The sequence below is a fragment of the Hippocampus comes genome, unplaced genomic scaffold (genome assembly GCF_001891065.2).
Source record: "Hippocampus comes isolate QL1 unplaced genomic scaffold, H_comes_QL1_v1.1 scaffold254, whole genome shotgun sequence".
Lineage (NCBI taxonomy): Eukaryota > Metazoa > Chordata > Actinopteri > Syngnathiformes > Syngnathidae > Hippocampus > Hippocampus comes.
The window spans coordinates 63,776-76,590 of NW_017805874.1; the positions used below are offsets into that span (position 1 = coordinate 63,776).

At 40.5% G+C, this 12,815-nt stretch overlaps 1 protein-coding gene and 1 pseudogene across 1 annotated transcript in view; one reads left to right on the forward strand and one right to left on the reverse strand.

Annotated features, from left to right (window-relative positions):
* Positions 1 to 2,375, reverse strand: part of LOC109527100 (N-acetylglucosamine-1-phosphotransferase subunits alpha/beta-like) — a 5,094-nt pseudogene extending 2,719 nt beyond the window's left edge.
* Positions 2,376 to 4,067: 1,692 nt separating this feature from the next.
* Positions 4,068 to 12,815, forward strand: part of setd3 (SET domain containing 3, actin histidine methyltransferase) — an 83,960-nt gene continuing 75,212 nt past the window's right edge. The window contains 1 exon segment of the mRNA XM_019888837.1: positions 4,068 to 4,172. Within this exon segment, the coding sequence (XP_019744396.1) occupies positions 4,071 to 4,172 (102 nt within the window). The 5' untranslated portion in view covers positions 4,068 to 4,070.

Genomic DNA, 12,815 nt, shown 5'->3' on the forward strand with positions numbered 1-12,815 from the left:
TATATATATGTGTATGTAACTTTCTGCTTGGGCTTAATTCAGTGTTTCTCAAATAGTGGGGCGCGCCCCCTTGAGGGGGGCACGAGGCTCCGTCAAGGGGGGCGCATTAGACCTCGGGGAACATGCTTTTTTAAATTTTTTTAGTCCTAAAATAACGTGCAGTTGCACCTTCACTACTTAGGGGACAGTGGCACTCTCATTGGCAGAGTTTGCGCAGGGAGCATTCGAAGGGAGGAAATATGACGAGACGTACTATGTAGCGCTTGGCTTCAATGTGACTGAGGTGGCAGACGAGGAAAGACCGATGTGCTTACTGTGTCTAAACATTTTGGTAGCGGACAGCATGAAGTCAAATAAATTAAGGCGTCACTTAAAGACATTACACCCCAATCACGCTGATATGCTTGAGTTTTTTTCAGTGAAAACGTGCCGAATATTGCCAACAATCATGCCGCTTTGTGACTGCTACTTCAGTCAACTAAAATACAGGTTCCGGCTACACATTGAGCAGGAGCCAAGAGTTGCTGTGTCCTGCTTCAAACCGCGCTTCGATATTGCAAAACGTGCTCATTGTAGCCATCAATCCAGACATCATCTTTTGATTAAAAAAAAAAAAAAAAAAAAAAAAAGCACAAATTCTTCTATTTTTTGTTTTGCTGTTTAATTTTTTTTTAAAATATTGTGCCCCTGAGATATTTTGAATGTTTGATAGTTAGTTTGAATGCATTATAAGTTATTGATTTTATTTTTCAGTATCATATGGTTTGACATGGTCAGTCAAAAAATATTTATTGTTAAATTAAAAATTTAATGTTATTTTTGAATTTCAGATGCACTTGAAATCTTTTCTGTTCCAGTTACGAAAGCTATTCTTTGTTGTAAGTTAGTCCATAAAGTTGGTCCATATTTCTTTCTTTTTTATTCTCTTATACGTTAATAAGGATACAGTGTTATGCAAAGGTGTACTTATCACAATTTTATAGACAAATGATACTATTTATAGTCGTGCGCGGGGGGGGGGGGGGAGATGTTTTCCTCTTCCTTGGGGGGCATGACAGAAAATAATTGAGAACCACTGGCTTAATTTAAGATGGAAACTAGAGTCAATCCCTGCAAGTGACAGTGAACATGGGCGGAGCCCTGTCGCAAACATCGCAAATGTTTGACAGGTTGGCAAGGGGTGACGTCATACTGCAATGTGCAGATGTCTGCTACAAGTTCAGCTTGAAAGCAACAAGAAGTTGTAGCATCCATGAACAAAAAAGACAGATTGGCTCTCTTCTCCTGTCCCATGTAAATCCGCTTCAATTACAAGCTGGGACTCCCAGTTCCGCATACGCATCGGTGCTCTGCGCTGACGCTCCTTTCTTCTCATTGTCGGCTCCTCAAGCCATGCATCCATCCAGCCGCCGACTGTCCATCAGCACCGGCCTTTCCGCAGAACAAAGTGGGGCTGTGAAAATGCTGCCAATATCAGGCACAAGACACAAGTGCCCCGGAGCTGTCCAGCAACGACAGTCAAATGGCGCCGACATTCCTCCCAATAAAGTTGAATATGTTCAACGGGTCTGTCAAGTGTGAGTGTTTTTGTGTTGAATGATACACTTGTGGCAGGGGAAACGTAATCTCTCCTGCATCCGGGCTTGCTGCATGGCAAGACTAAATGATATTTGGAAAATAACACATTGTAACGTCTTCCAGGGATTGGGGGAGAGTTTGTCAGTAACTTAAAAACAAAAAGCTTGCTGGCTCATCTCTCTCAAAACAACAAGTTTAAGTGACAAGAATAACATGTCTGGCACAATCACTCAAAACCCACAAAGTGAGGTGGAGGCAGACAGCAACAATATTGACGATAACATGCTTGTCGCCGGGCCGACCTTACGGAAAGACATAATCACGGTCAAATGCTTGTCAAGATTGTGTCTATTCAGTCAGACGTTGAAGTGTGTATTCTGCTCGTATTTAGTCATGATATACAGGGTGTCCATAAAGTCTCTTTCCCATTTCAAAAATGTATTAAAAATGCAATTGATTAAATATTTTATTCAGATTTGTTCTGTTGTATTCATTCATTCATTCATTCATTTTCCGAACTGGGGGGGTGCTGGAGCCTATCCCAGCTGTCTTCGGGCAGTAGGCGGGGGACACCCTGAATCGGTTGCCAACCAATCGCAGGGCACACAGAGACGAACAACCATCCATGCTCACATTCACACCTAGGGACAATTTAGAGTGTTCAATCAGCCGACCATGCATGTTTTTGGAATGTGGAAGGAAACCGGAGTACCCAGAGAAAACCCACGCAGGCACGAGGAGAACATGCAAACTCCACAGAGGAAGGCTGGAGACCTCTGCACTCGGGAGCGCGACATGCTAACGAGTCGATCACCGGGCCACCTTATTTCAGCAAATTTATATCCCAAATTGGACATTTAATTTTAAACCTCTTGAAAATGAGGAGTTCTGCAACAACAACAAAAAAAAGGGTCAAGGAAACTAACGATTTTAAACTGTCACCTTTGATGAAATAAGTGTGGTTTAAGTTCAAAATTAGAAAAATTGCATCAGCAAAAACATTTTTCGGGCAACAAAACAATTCCAGGATTAACACGATCACAAAATGTCATTAGAAGACAACACATAAATATTGCTCACTGTCTACTAGACATGAAAAAGTCACTTAGTCACTGGTTAAGTTGAGACTTTACTCTTTTTGGCAGAATTACACTATCAAAAGGGGAAGTTATTTCTAAATTGATTCACCCTTGTTGTTCTCTGTTTATTTATCCTCTGGAAATATTAATAAACCGAACACTTATTTTCCAGTTGTTGTGGAGGACGAATATGTATTATATCAAAAGATTCCATCTTGTTCAGCAATATAACAATGGTGGTATTGAAACTCCAGAATTTCAATCCATGATTGGTACATTTAGAGTGAGTTGGATCAAATCTTGTCTGTCGCAGCCCAACCCCATTTGGTTCCACATTTTGAGGTCTCTGGTTAAGAAGATTTGGAGGTTTTGATTTAATCCCGAAATGTGATTTTGATGTTCACAGGATGGCCATTAAAATGTCTAATTTTCAGAAACAAGTCAATTTTATAGAACAATGGAGTCATTACAATAAATAGAAAATCAGTCTTTAAAAACATTTGGTTTGAGAAGGCCGTAATATTTGTAATTGACTTAATGTACAGCCAAGGGACGAAAAATATCAATTGTTCTCAAAAAGAGTATAACAAAAATGTTAATGTAATCCATTTGCCCTTCATCCATTTTTTTAATGTATATTATTGCTTCAAGGGTATTACCAAGATTATTGATGGAAGAATCTATTTTGTCTGATAGAAAATGTGATGAAAAGTTGATTGTAAGGCCTATACAGCCAAAATATTTCAGAATTATGGTAGAGGGACAGTTTGGTAACATTCGAAGTCACTATAAATAAAGCATTTATAAACTATAGACTTTTGCCGAAAGTCGAACAAACACATTTAAAATTATCTATTTTATAGTAGAATCTCAGAAAATAAAATATATTTGAGGTAGAGAACTGTTCCTTCTGCCCTAAAGTTTATGAAAATTGATTGTCATTCAAAATTAATAATGTTCCACAATTTGAATTATGTCATGTTATTTTCTTCACGTATTATTATTATTTTTTATTTCATTCACATTTTGTTGATGGGTAAATACCATATACATTGTGCCAAGTGGAGAACTATTAAGGCTTCCGTGTCAGGATTTGTGACCGACTTTAAAATGTTTTTCTTATGCCTTAGGAAAATAAAAACAATTATGCGAGGAAAATATGTAGACATTGCTAAAAATCTATTGTTTTGATTTTTTATCACTTAATTACGTTCCTGTGTGTTTTTTAAATGCAAACATTGAGTTTTTACTTATGAATCCCTTTTGTTCATTGTCTTATTTGTTTTATATACTTATTTTACTTTACATGTTGTTACCAAATTCATATTATCCTCTGTGAGTGTATTTTCAATGTTCAAAAAGTTATTAAAAAAAAATTTGTATCGCTGGCCGATCCACACCCCGGTCCTATAGATGGCAGTAATGCACAGATTAGGCTTTACGGAAGAAGAAGAAGAATCATTAAGGAAAAATAAAAGAAGTTGGAGAAGGAACGACACACCCGTAACGTTCAAGGTATGCCTTCCAGAAACAAAACTGTCTACGTTCCTCCGCGCAGTTCACTGTTATTAGCGAAGCTTATAATGTGTTTATTCGAATACCGTGTAACCTCGCCGCCTCTCATAACTTGCCAATGGAAGAAGCTAACTGCTAGCTTGAGAATGGTTCCAAAGTTAGAAGGTATTGGTGAATGAACTGCGCCACCGTTCTCTTTTTGCATTTTTTTTCTCGCCGTCAGTGAGTGTGACCCATAATCGTATTGCCATGCAATTACTGTAGACGGGCTTCCCGTGACGTCACGCATCTCTGGACACGGTCCCGGCTGACATACGATCAGGTTTCTTGTTTTGCTCCGGTGTCACGGTTCAACTGGCTTCTCGATTAACTGGCTCCCGTTACCCGTTACTGTTGGGACAATGTTTGTCCAGTGATCTTATCCTTCAGCAAATTAATCACAAAGCTTCAACGAAATTGTTCACTTGTGTGAGTGTTCACTTTTTTAATAAATACGTGTAACACAACGATTCGTTTTCTACTCCGAATCGGTAACAAAAAAAAAAAGTAAATATTGTGATTATAATAAACAGTAAAACGTGGATGGTGAAAGTGGTACTTGAACCCGTTTCACAAAGCTACCCCTTCGGTGTGGTCACTTTACCCACTCCAGTATATATACACACACAAGTGCCTGGTGCCAAAAATTAATCCGGTGCTTAAGTGTACTCCCATTTCAGCTGACCTCAAGTAACTTGACCTGGGCGCGATCTTGTTGTTTATAACGAATTAAAGTTCATAACTGGCACTGCCAGTGCACCAAAATCAAAGATGACAATTGACAAGTACATGTAAATGGAATAAGAATTGATGTAAAAGTACACCGTACATTGTTTGAAGCGATATTTGTAATTAACTCCTTTGCCATTTTGTTATACATGGAAGATAAGATTAGCCGCTCTTTATTTGTCTGATTGCATTGTTTTCAACTCATTTATTCCCACACGGGACAACGAGCATGACCACCTGCTAATAAACCCAAGGGGAGACAAGGAGGTTGTTTCTGGGAGACAATGTGGGACACTGCACAGCATCATGGTATATTTATGTGGTGTATTAACAGTGCCATATTCTCCGAAACATGCACTGGTGTATGCTCGTGAAGAGGGGCCAAAAAGGAAAATATATGAAATTAAATAGCTTATCATAAAAAGTGAAACTGGGGGTTCACTACTCCAGTGTTTCTCAACCTTTATTGAGTGCATATTTCAATTTGGAAAAAAATCTCACGGCACACCAGTGAGCAAAATGATTCACAAAAAAAGGCTGCACAGGTTAACTATGTAACTTTTGCTGTCTAGGGGAAGAGCATTTTATGATTGTTTTACAGTAGGTGGTTGGCATAGATACATTTAAAAAAAGCAATTATTACAAAGTAAATTTTTCATCCAAATAATTTATTTTTGTTAATTTCCACGGCACATTTGATGTTCTCTCAAGGCACAAAAATGGGCCACGACACACCCATTGAGAATCAGTGCACCGTGTCTCAGTGACCCTGTGTCGTTTGACATCACATTCCTATCAATGTCTGATTGAAAACTACATTTTGCAACTGTTACAAAAAACCTTTTGAGTACCCCCCTCGACCCCTGTTGCCCACAAATACTGACTTTCCGAATGTTTCCTGTACACACATCTTTTTAGTCAGTGGCTCACTAAATGAAGTTTCTTTCTCTGACTTGTCTACCTTTTCAGCACGTGTGTGCGGTATCATGACAACAACAAAAAGCTGTAGACGACAACCTCTCACGACAGTCAACTGTTCAACTGAGGGGTCGGTGTGGCTACAGAGCTGTGCGCAACTGTTAAATATTAATTTGGTGCCTCGGGCTTGGGGTGATATCGTGACCGAGTTTGGTACTGGAGCAAGCGTTGATTTTGTGGGACACGGCCTCAATTTCCGGGATGCGTGGATTGAGCTTCAAACGCTATAAGAGCATGCGCTACGTAGGACAGTTGGCCACCCTAGGACAACACGTCAACGAGTTGACTGGGAAAATAATTTCTGCAACATTCAAAGGCTATATTCACACTGCAAATGCAAATTATTATTTTTTTGGGGGGGACCCGAGCAGCGACAGCTGTTAAGTCCCAATTATTTTTGTAGGAATTATTAAGGATCAGCGACCACAGCGTGGTACCTATAGTTTAATATCCATCCTTTCACTCCATTATCTGAGCCACTTATCCTCGCGAGGGTCGCGGGCGTACTGGAGCCGATCGCAGCTGTCTTCGGGCAGTAGTCGGGGTAAACCCTGAACTGGTTGCCAGTCAATCGCAGGGCACACATAGACAAACAACCATTCGGGTAGTTTAGAGTGATCAGTTAACCAACCGTGCATGTTTTTGGAATGTGGATGGAAACCGGAATACCCGCAGAAAACCCACGCGGGCAATTGGAGAACATGCAAATAACTGTACAGGAAGTTTGGTGCCAGATTCGAACCACAGACCTCTGCACTGTGAGGCAGATGTGCTATTAATATAAGAGTAATTATTCTTATTACATATTTTTTAACTAAAAAAATAATGGTATTTTTGAGGACCTAAACATGCACCAAAACTTGCCTCACGTAGCCCTCATTGGCCTTGATGAAAATTTTGATATTTTAAAGTTGTCATAACCAATGAAAACAAAATGCTTCTGCAGTGCAACCTGGAGTGGAATTAAAAAAAAAAAAAAAAAAAAAATCCAATTTTGAGCTAAGGCTATAAAAGGCACGTTTGACCGAAGGCTAAAAAAATGACAGGAACAAGATGTACAAAAAAAGTCCCTTGCAGCCAAAGTTTAAGCTGAACAGAAAGTGATCTATGCATTTTTTAAAGTCAAAATTTGGCCCATTTTTGCACAATTGCAGGGGTCATACTTTTGCACCCTTGTTCTAGAGCAGTGGTTCTTAACCTGGGTTCGATCGAACCACAGGGATTAGGTGAATCGGTCTCACGGGTTTGATGGAGCCTTTGCCATGGAGGTTGAGACATAAAGAGATTCTGGTCTCTTTATAAACACATTGGCTAAACCCCGGTGGAACGAAAAAAGAAGACGTGGACAAGATACCTATTGTCTTAGAAAAATATATACCGTATTTTCCGCACTATGGGGCGCACCAAAAAGTCTTCCATTTTCTTAAAAGCTCACTGAGCGCCTTAAAATCCGGTGTGTCTTGTGTATGGTCATTACGGTAATATGTCGACCCCAAGATGGCTCCTTGCTGGAGACATGCTGACAATGTTATAACTTGCTGTTGGTTCAGTGAACTGTGTCGCTGCTTTATTAAATACATTTTTGTTGCGGCTCCGAAAAAAGGAGAACTGTGGTGTTGTTTTTTTAAAACAGTCTCAACAAATGCAGGTACGTCTTTGTCCGTCTCCGTGCCTTCTTCAGTTCGACTCGAGAGGTGGTCAAGACCGCCTCCGAAAAACAGGAACTAACGATTACTTCAATGAAACTACGAAAATTGCTAATCATACATCAAAACTGAAAAGCAAGCGAGGATATCACAAAATAAATTCTATAGCCCCCCCACCCGACAGAATTTATATTGTGATTTCATCATTTGTGAATGCACAACAAAGGAATAAATAACTGCTATGGACATCTGATGGTTCTGTTGGAGCTATGATCAAGGAAAAGCCAATGCGTTTTTCGGAGGCGGTTATGAACGCCTCTCGAGTTGAACGAAAGAAGAGAAGGCACGGAGACGGACAAAGACGCTAAGTCCCAATTATTTTTGTAGGAATTATTAAGGATCAGCGACCACAGCGTGGTACCTATAGTTTAATATCCATCCTTTCACTCCATTATCTGAGCCACTTATCCTCGCGAGGGTCGCGGGCGTACTGGAGCCGATCGCAGCTGTCTTCGGGCAGTAGTCGGGGTAAACCCTGAACTGGTTGCCAGTCAATCGCAGGGCACACATAGACAAACAACCATTCGGGTAGTTTAGAGTGATCAGTTAACCAACCGTGCATGTTTTTGGAATGTGGATGGAAACCGGAATACCCGCAGAAAACCCACGCGGGCAATTGGAGAACATGCAAATAACTGTACAGGAAGTTTGGTGCCAGATTCGAACCACAGACCTCTGCACTGTGAGGCAGATGTGCTATTAATATAAGAGTAATTATTCTTATTACATATTTTTTAACTAAAAAAATAATGGTATTTTTGAGGACCTAAACATGCACCAAAACTTGCCTCACGTAGCCCTCATTGGCCTTGATGAAAATTTTGATATTTTAAAGTTGTCATAACCAATGAAAACAAAATGCTTCTGCAGTGCAACCTGGAGTGGAATTAAAAAAAAAAAAAAAAAAAAATCCAATTTTGAGCAAAGGCTATAAAAGGCACGTTTGACCGAAGGCTAAAAAAATGACAGGAACAAGATGTACAAAAAAAGTCCCTTGCAGCCAAAGTTTAAGCTGAACAGAAAGTGATCTATGCATTTTTTAAAGTCAAAATTTGGCCCATTTTTGCACAATTGCAGGGGTCATACTTTTGCACCCTTGTTCTAGAGCAGTGGTTCTTAACCTGGGTTCGATCGAACCACAGGGATTAGGTGAATCGGTCTCACGGGTTTGATGGAGCCTTTGCCATGGAGGTTGAGACATAAAGAGATTCTGGTCTCTTTATAAACACATTGGCTAAACCCCGGTGGAACGAAAAAAGAAGACGTGGACAAGATACCTATTGTCTTAGAAAAATATATACCGTATTTTCCGCACTATGGGGCGCACCAAAAAGTCTTCCATTTTCTTAAAAGCTCACTGAGCGCCTTAAAATCCGGTGTGTCTTGTGTATGGTCATTACGGTAATATGTCGACCCCAAGATGGCTCCTTGCTGGAGACATGCTGACAATGTTATAACTTGCTGTTGGTTCAGTGAACTGTGTCGCTGCTTTATTAAATACATTTTTGTTGCGGCTCCGAAAAAAGGAGAACTGTGGTGTTGTTTTTTTAAAACAGTCTCAACAAATGCAGGTACGTCTTTGTCCGTCTCCGTGCCTTCTTCAGTTCGACTCGAGAGGTGGTCAAGACCGCCTCCGAAAAACAGGAACTAACGATTACTTCAATGAAACTACGAAAATTGCTAATCATACATCAAAACTGAAAAGCAAGCGAGGATATCACAAAATAAATTCTATAGCCCCCCCACCCGACAGAATTTATATTGTGATTTCATCATTTGTGAATGCACAACAAAGGAATAAATAACTGCTATGGACATCTGATGGTTCTGTTGGAGCTATGATCAAGGAAAAGCCAATGCGTTTTTCGGAGGCGGTTATGAACGCCTCTCGAGTTGAACGAAAGAAGAGAAGGCACGGAGACGGACAAAGACGCACCTGTATTTGTTGAAAAAAGGAGAGCTGTGGTTTAATTTTTATTTTAAATGCAGACTTTATTAATGGTTTTCACAGTCTCAACAAATACAGGTACTGTACGTCTTTTACGTCTCCGTGCCTTCTCTTCTTCCGTTCCACTCAAGAGGTGTTCTAAGCCTCCTCTGAAAAACGTAAATTAATGATTACTTCAATGAAACTACAAAGAAAATCAAGCGAGGAAGTCACAAAATAAATTCTGTATCTTTTTATTTTGTGATTTCCTCGCTTGATTTTCTGTTTTGATGCATTATTTTCAATTTTCGTAGTTTCATTTAAGTGCAGTAATAGTTAATTTACGTTTTTCAGAGGCGGTCATGAACGCCTCTCGAGTTGAACGGACGCCTCTCGAGTTGAATGGAAGGAGCGTAGCACCATCGAGTGGAGGCATTGTAGATTGCACCTTATGTGATGCGTCCAATGTATGAAAAAAAAAAAAAATAGCCATTCATTGACGGTGCGCCTCATAATCCAGTGCGCCTTTTAGTGCGCAAAATATGGTAGTTAGGTCAGGTGTGTCCAAACTTATTCCTCAAGATGTCCTGCCTGTTTTCAATGTTTCCCTGCTAAAACACCTAATTTTAAATGATCAGCTCATCAGCTAGCTGAAGAAGCAAGATAATAATGCTGACCATTTGAATCAGGTGTGTTGCAACAGGGAGAGATGGAAAGTAGGCAGGGCATCAGTCCTTGAGGACCTAATTTGGACACACCTGGATTAGAACTTCATGATGTAGCAACATGGAAGTTTGATTTTTTGCGAAAAGCTGGTACCATGGCAACATGCTGTTTGCCAAGGAAACAACGCTAACTCTGAGGGTCAAAACAGGCATGAAAACTAATTCAACTTAGCCAACAAATCCAGCCTAGCAGCAGCATCAATATTTTGAGGTTTTTGTGCAATTTAAAAAAAAATGGCTCAACAACGCCCCCTAATTTATTTTTTGCAAGGTAGCCCCGAGTGTACGTAACACCAAGATTGACGATATTTTGGAGTTCTATGTAACAGCCCAAGACCTACAAAAACGCCTCCTGGAGCCGTATGCTAAAGCTAACACGAAGTCTGCTATTTTGAAATTTCTTTCACATTCAGAGCCATTTTTGGACTTTTATAGAGGTCGCATTTAAAAAGAAAAATCCACGAGATTTTATCCAATCGTGGGTGTTTCATCCTCAGATGTTCAGACAACTGGGAAAATGATGCTGATTGGATGGTCTTAAACTGTGTGAGAACGTCTGAAACTTGACATACAAAATAATCACTATATTATAAATTTATTTTTACAAAAGGGCTCAGTGGCACCCTCTCGAATGTTTTCACGAACTATCCCTGGTTGTATGTTTCAACAAGATCGACGAAAAGTTGAAGGATTATGACACAGGACAAGACCAACAAAAAAGTCTCTTGGAGCCTGAACCTACAAAATTTGGCCCCATTTTTCGCCTTAAATAGAGTTCACATTTCTGTCTTGAAATTGGGAGGTGCTTCATCTAAAAATGTTCAAAAGTTGTTTGTCCAACACTGCTGCCGTGGATACAGAAAAAAAATGCGCTGATTTTGATGGTCTTAACAGTCATGATGACATAATCACCTTGGCAATACAGCATGTCTGGGAAAATAATCACTCTTTTATTGGTGTATTTTATGTTTAAAAGTGATAAAATCCTAGTTGCGCGCTCGACAATTTTTTTCACACAACTGCCTTGGTTGAATTTATCCTGAAAAGCTACCAAATGTTGGGAGGGTTTTTATATATATATATATATATATATATATATATATATATGCATTTGTAAAACGAGAAACACAACACATAAAAATGCAAATGAGAATGCATGCGCAGAGTAGCTCGTAAAAATGAATTACCCCCTTTCAGTGATACACCTCTGCCAAGAATACACGGTTGACCTCGCACTTTGAAGGAATCTCTCGTCAGTTATTAAATGTTCCCAAGCTATGGCACCGAATGGCACAACAAAAGTCAAACTTTCAGGTCATTTTTGCACATATGTGAGGACAAATGCATGGGACAAAATGTCTGTGAAGATGAGGGAAAAAAATATTGATGATGACGTAAGAACAGGAAATGGAACTTATCTCAACAGTGTCCTGGCTGCTCAGTACAACATAAACAATACACCATTTCGTAGAGGGCTCGTCCTCCTTATGGTCATCCTCAGCTGTCTTTGGGCAAGAGGCGAGTGGTTAGCTAGTGACTCATCGATCTGTGGTTTGGGGGTTGATTCTGAGCATTCCTAACTCCCACTTACTAAAAACATGCATGTTAGGTTCAATTTCGATGACACATTCTCTATAGGTGTGAGATCGGCACCCAGAGTGGAAACTAGAGTCGATTAACAAACACATTAAAATGGGTTATCATCCGGGGTTATTTTACGATCATACTGAGCATGCCCTTATGCCACAGAGAAAATTTCTATTCCTGAGTCATCATAAGCGGCGGCTGGAAGCAGGAGTGAAAGCTGTTAAAAATAGCCACAATGACGACGATGACAAGAAGAAGCTGACGTGAGCAAGAAACCTGCTGCACAACTTCACGTCATCCATCCATTTTTGTTATCCGCATTTCCTCACGAGGGTCGCGGGCGTGGTGGAGCCTATCCCAGCTGTCTTCGGGTAGTAGGCGGGGGGAGACAACCCTGCACGGTTTGCCAGTCAATCGCATGGCACACATAGACGAACAAACATTGCCGCTCACAATAGGGACAATTTCGAGTGTTCCATTAACCTGCCATGCATGTTTTTCGGATGTGTAAAGAAACCGTAGAACCCGGAGAAAACCCACGCAGACACTGGGAGAACACGCAGACGCCACACAGGAGGCAGAATCGAACCCTGCACCTCTGAACTGTGAGGCGGATGTGCTAACCAGTCGACCACCGTGCCGCCACTTCACATGACTGTGGACGGTATGACAAACGACAACTTCTCAGTTAGGTACATGTGTAGATGATGTGAGCGAGTATATGAGGCCAAGTCAGGAAGCCCTCTCTCTCTCTCTCTCTCTCTTGCAGTACAGTACCTGTTCTTAGTAAGAGCGTTTTTTCTTCTCACACACACTCACACACACACAAACACACCCTGTGTCTGTATGACTCATCAGTGAGACAGCGGTAGCTTTCTTTGGATCCAGGGTGATAAACTCCCATCAAAACAATCTCACCTCTGTCTTGACATCTCTGCCTGAAATAGTACTG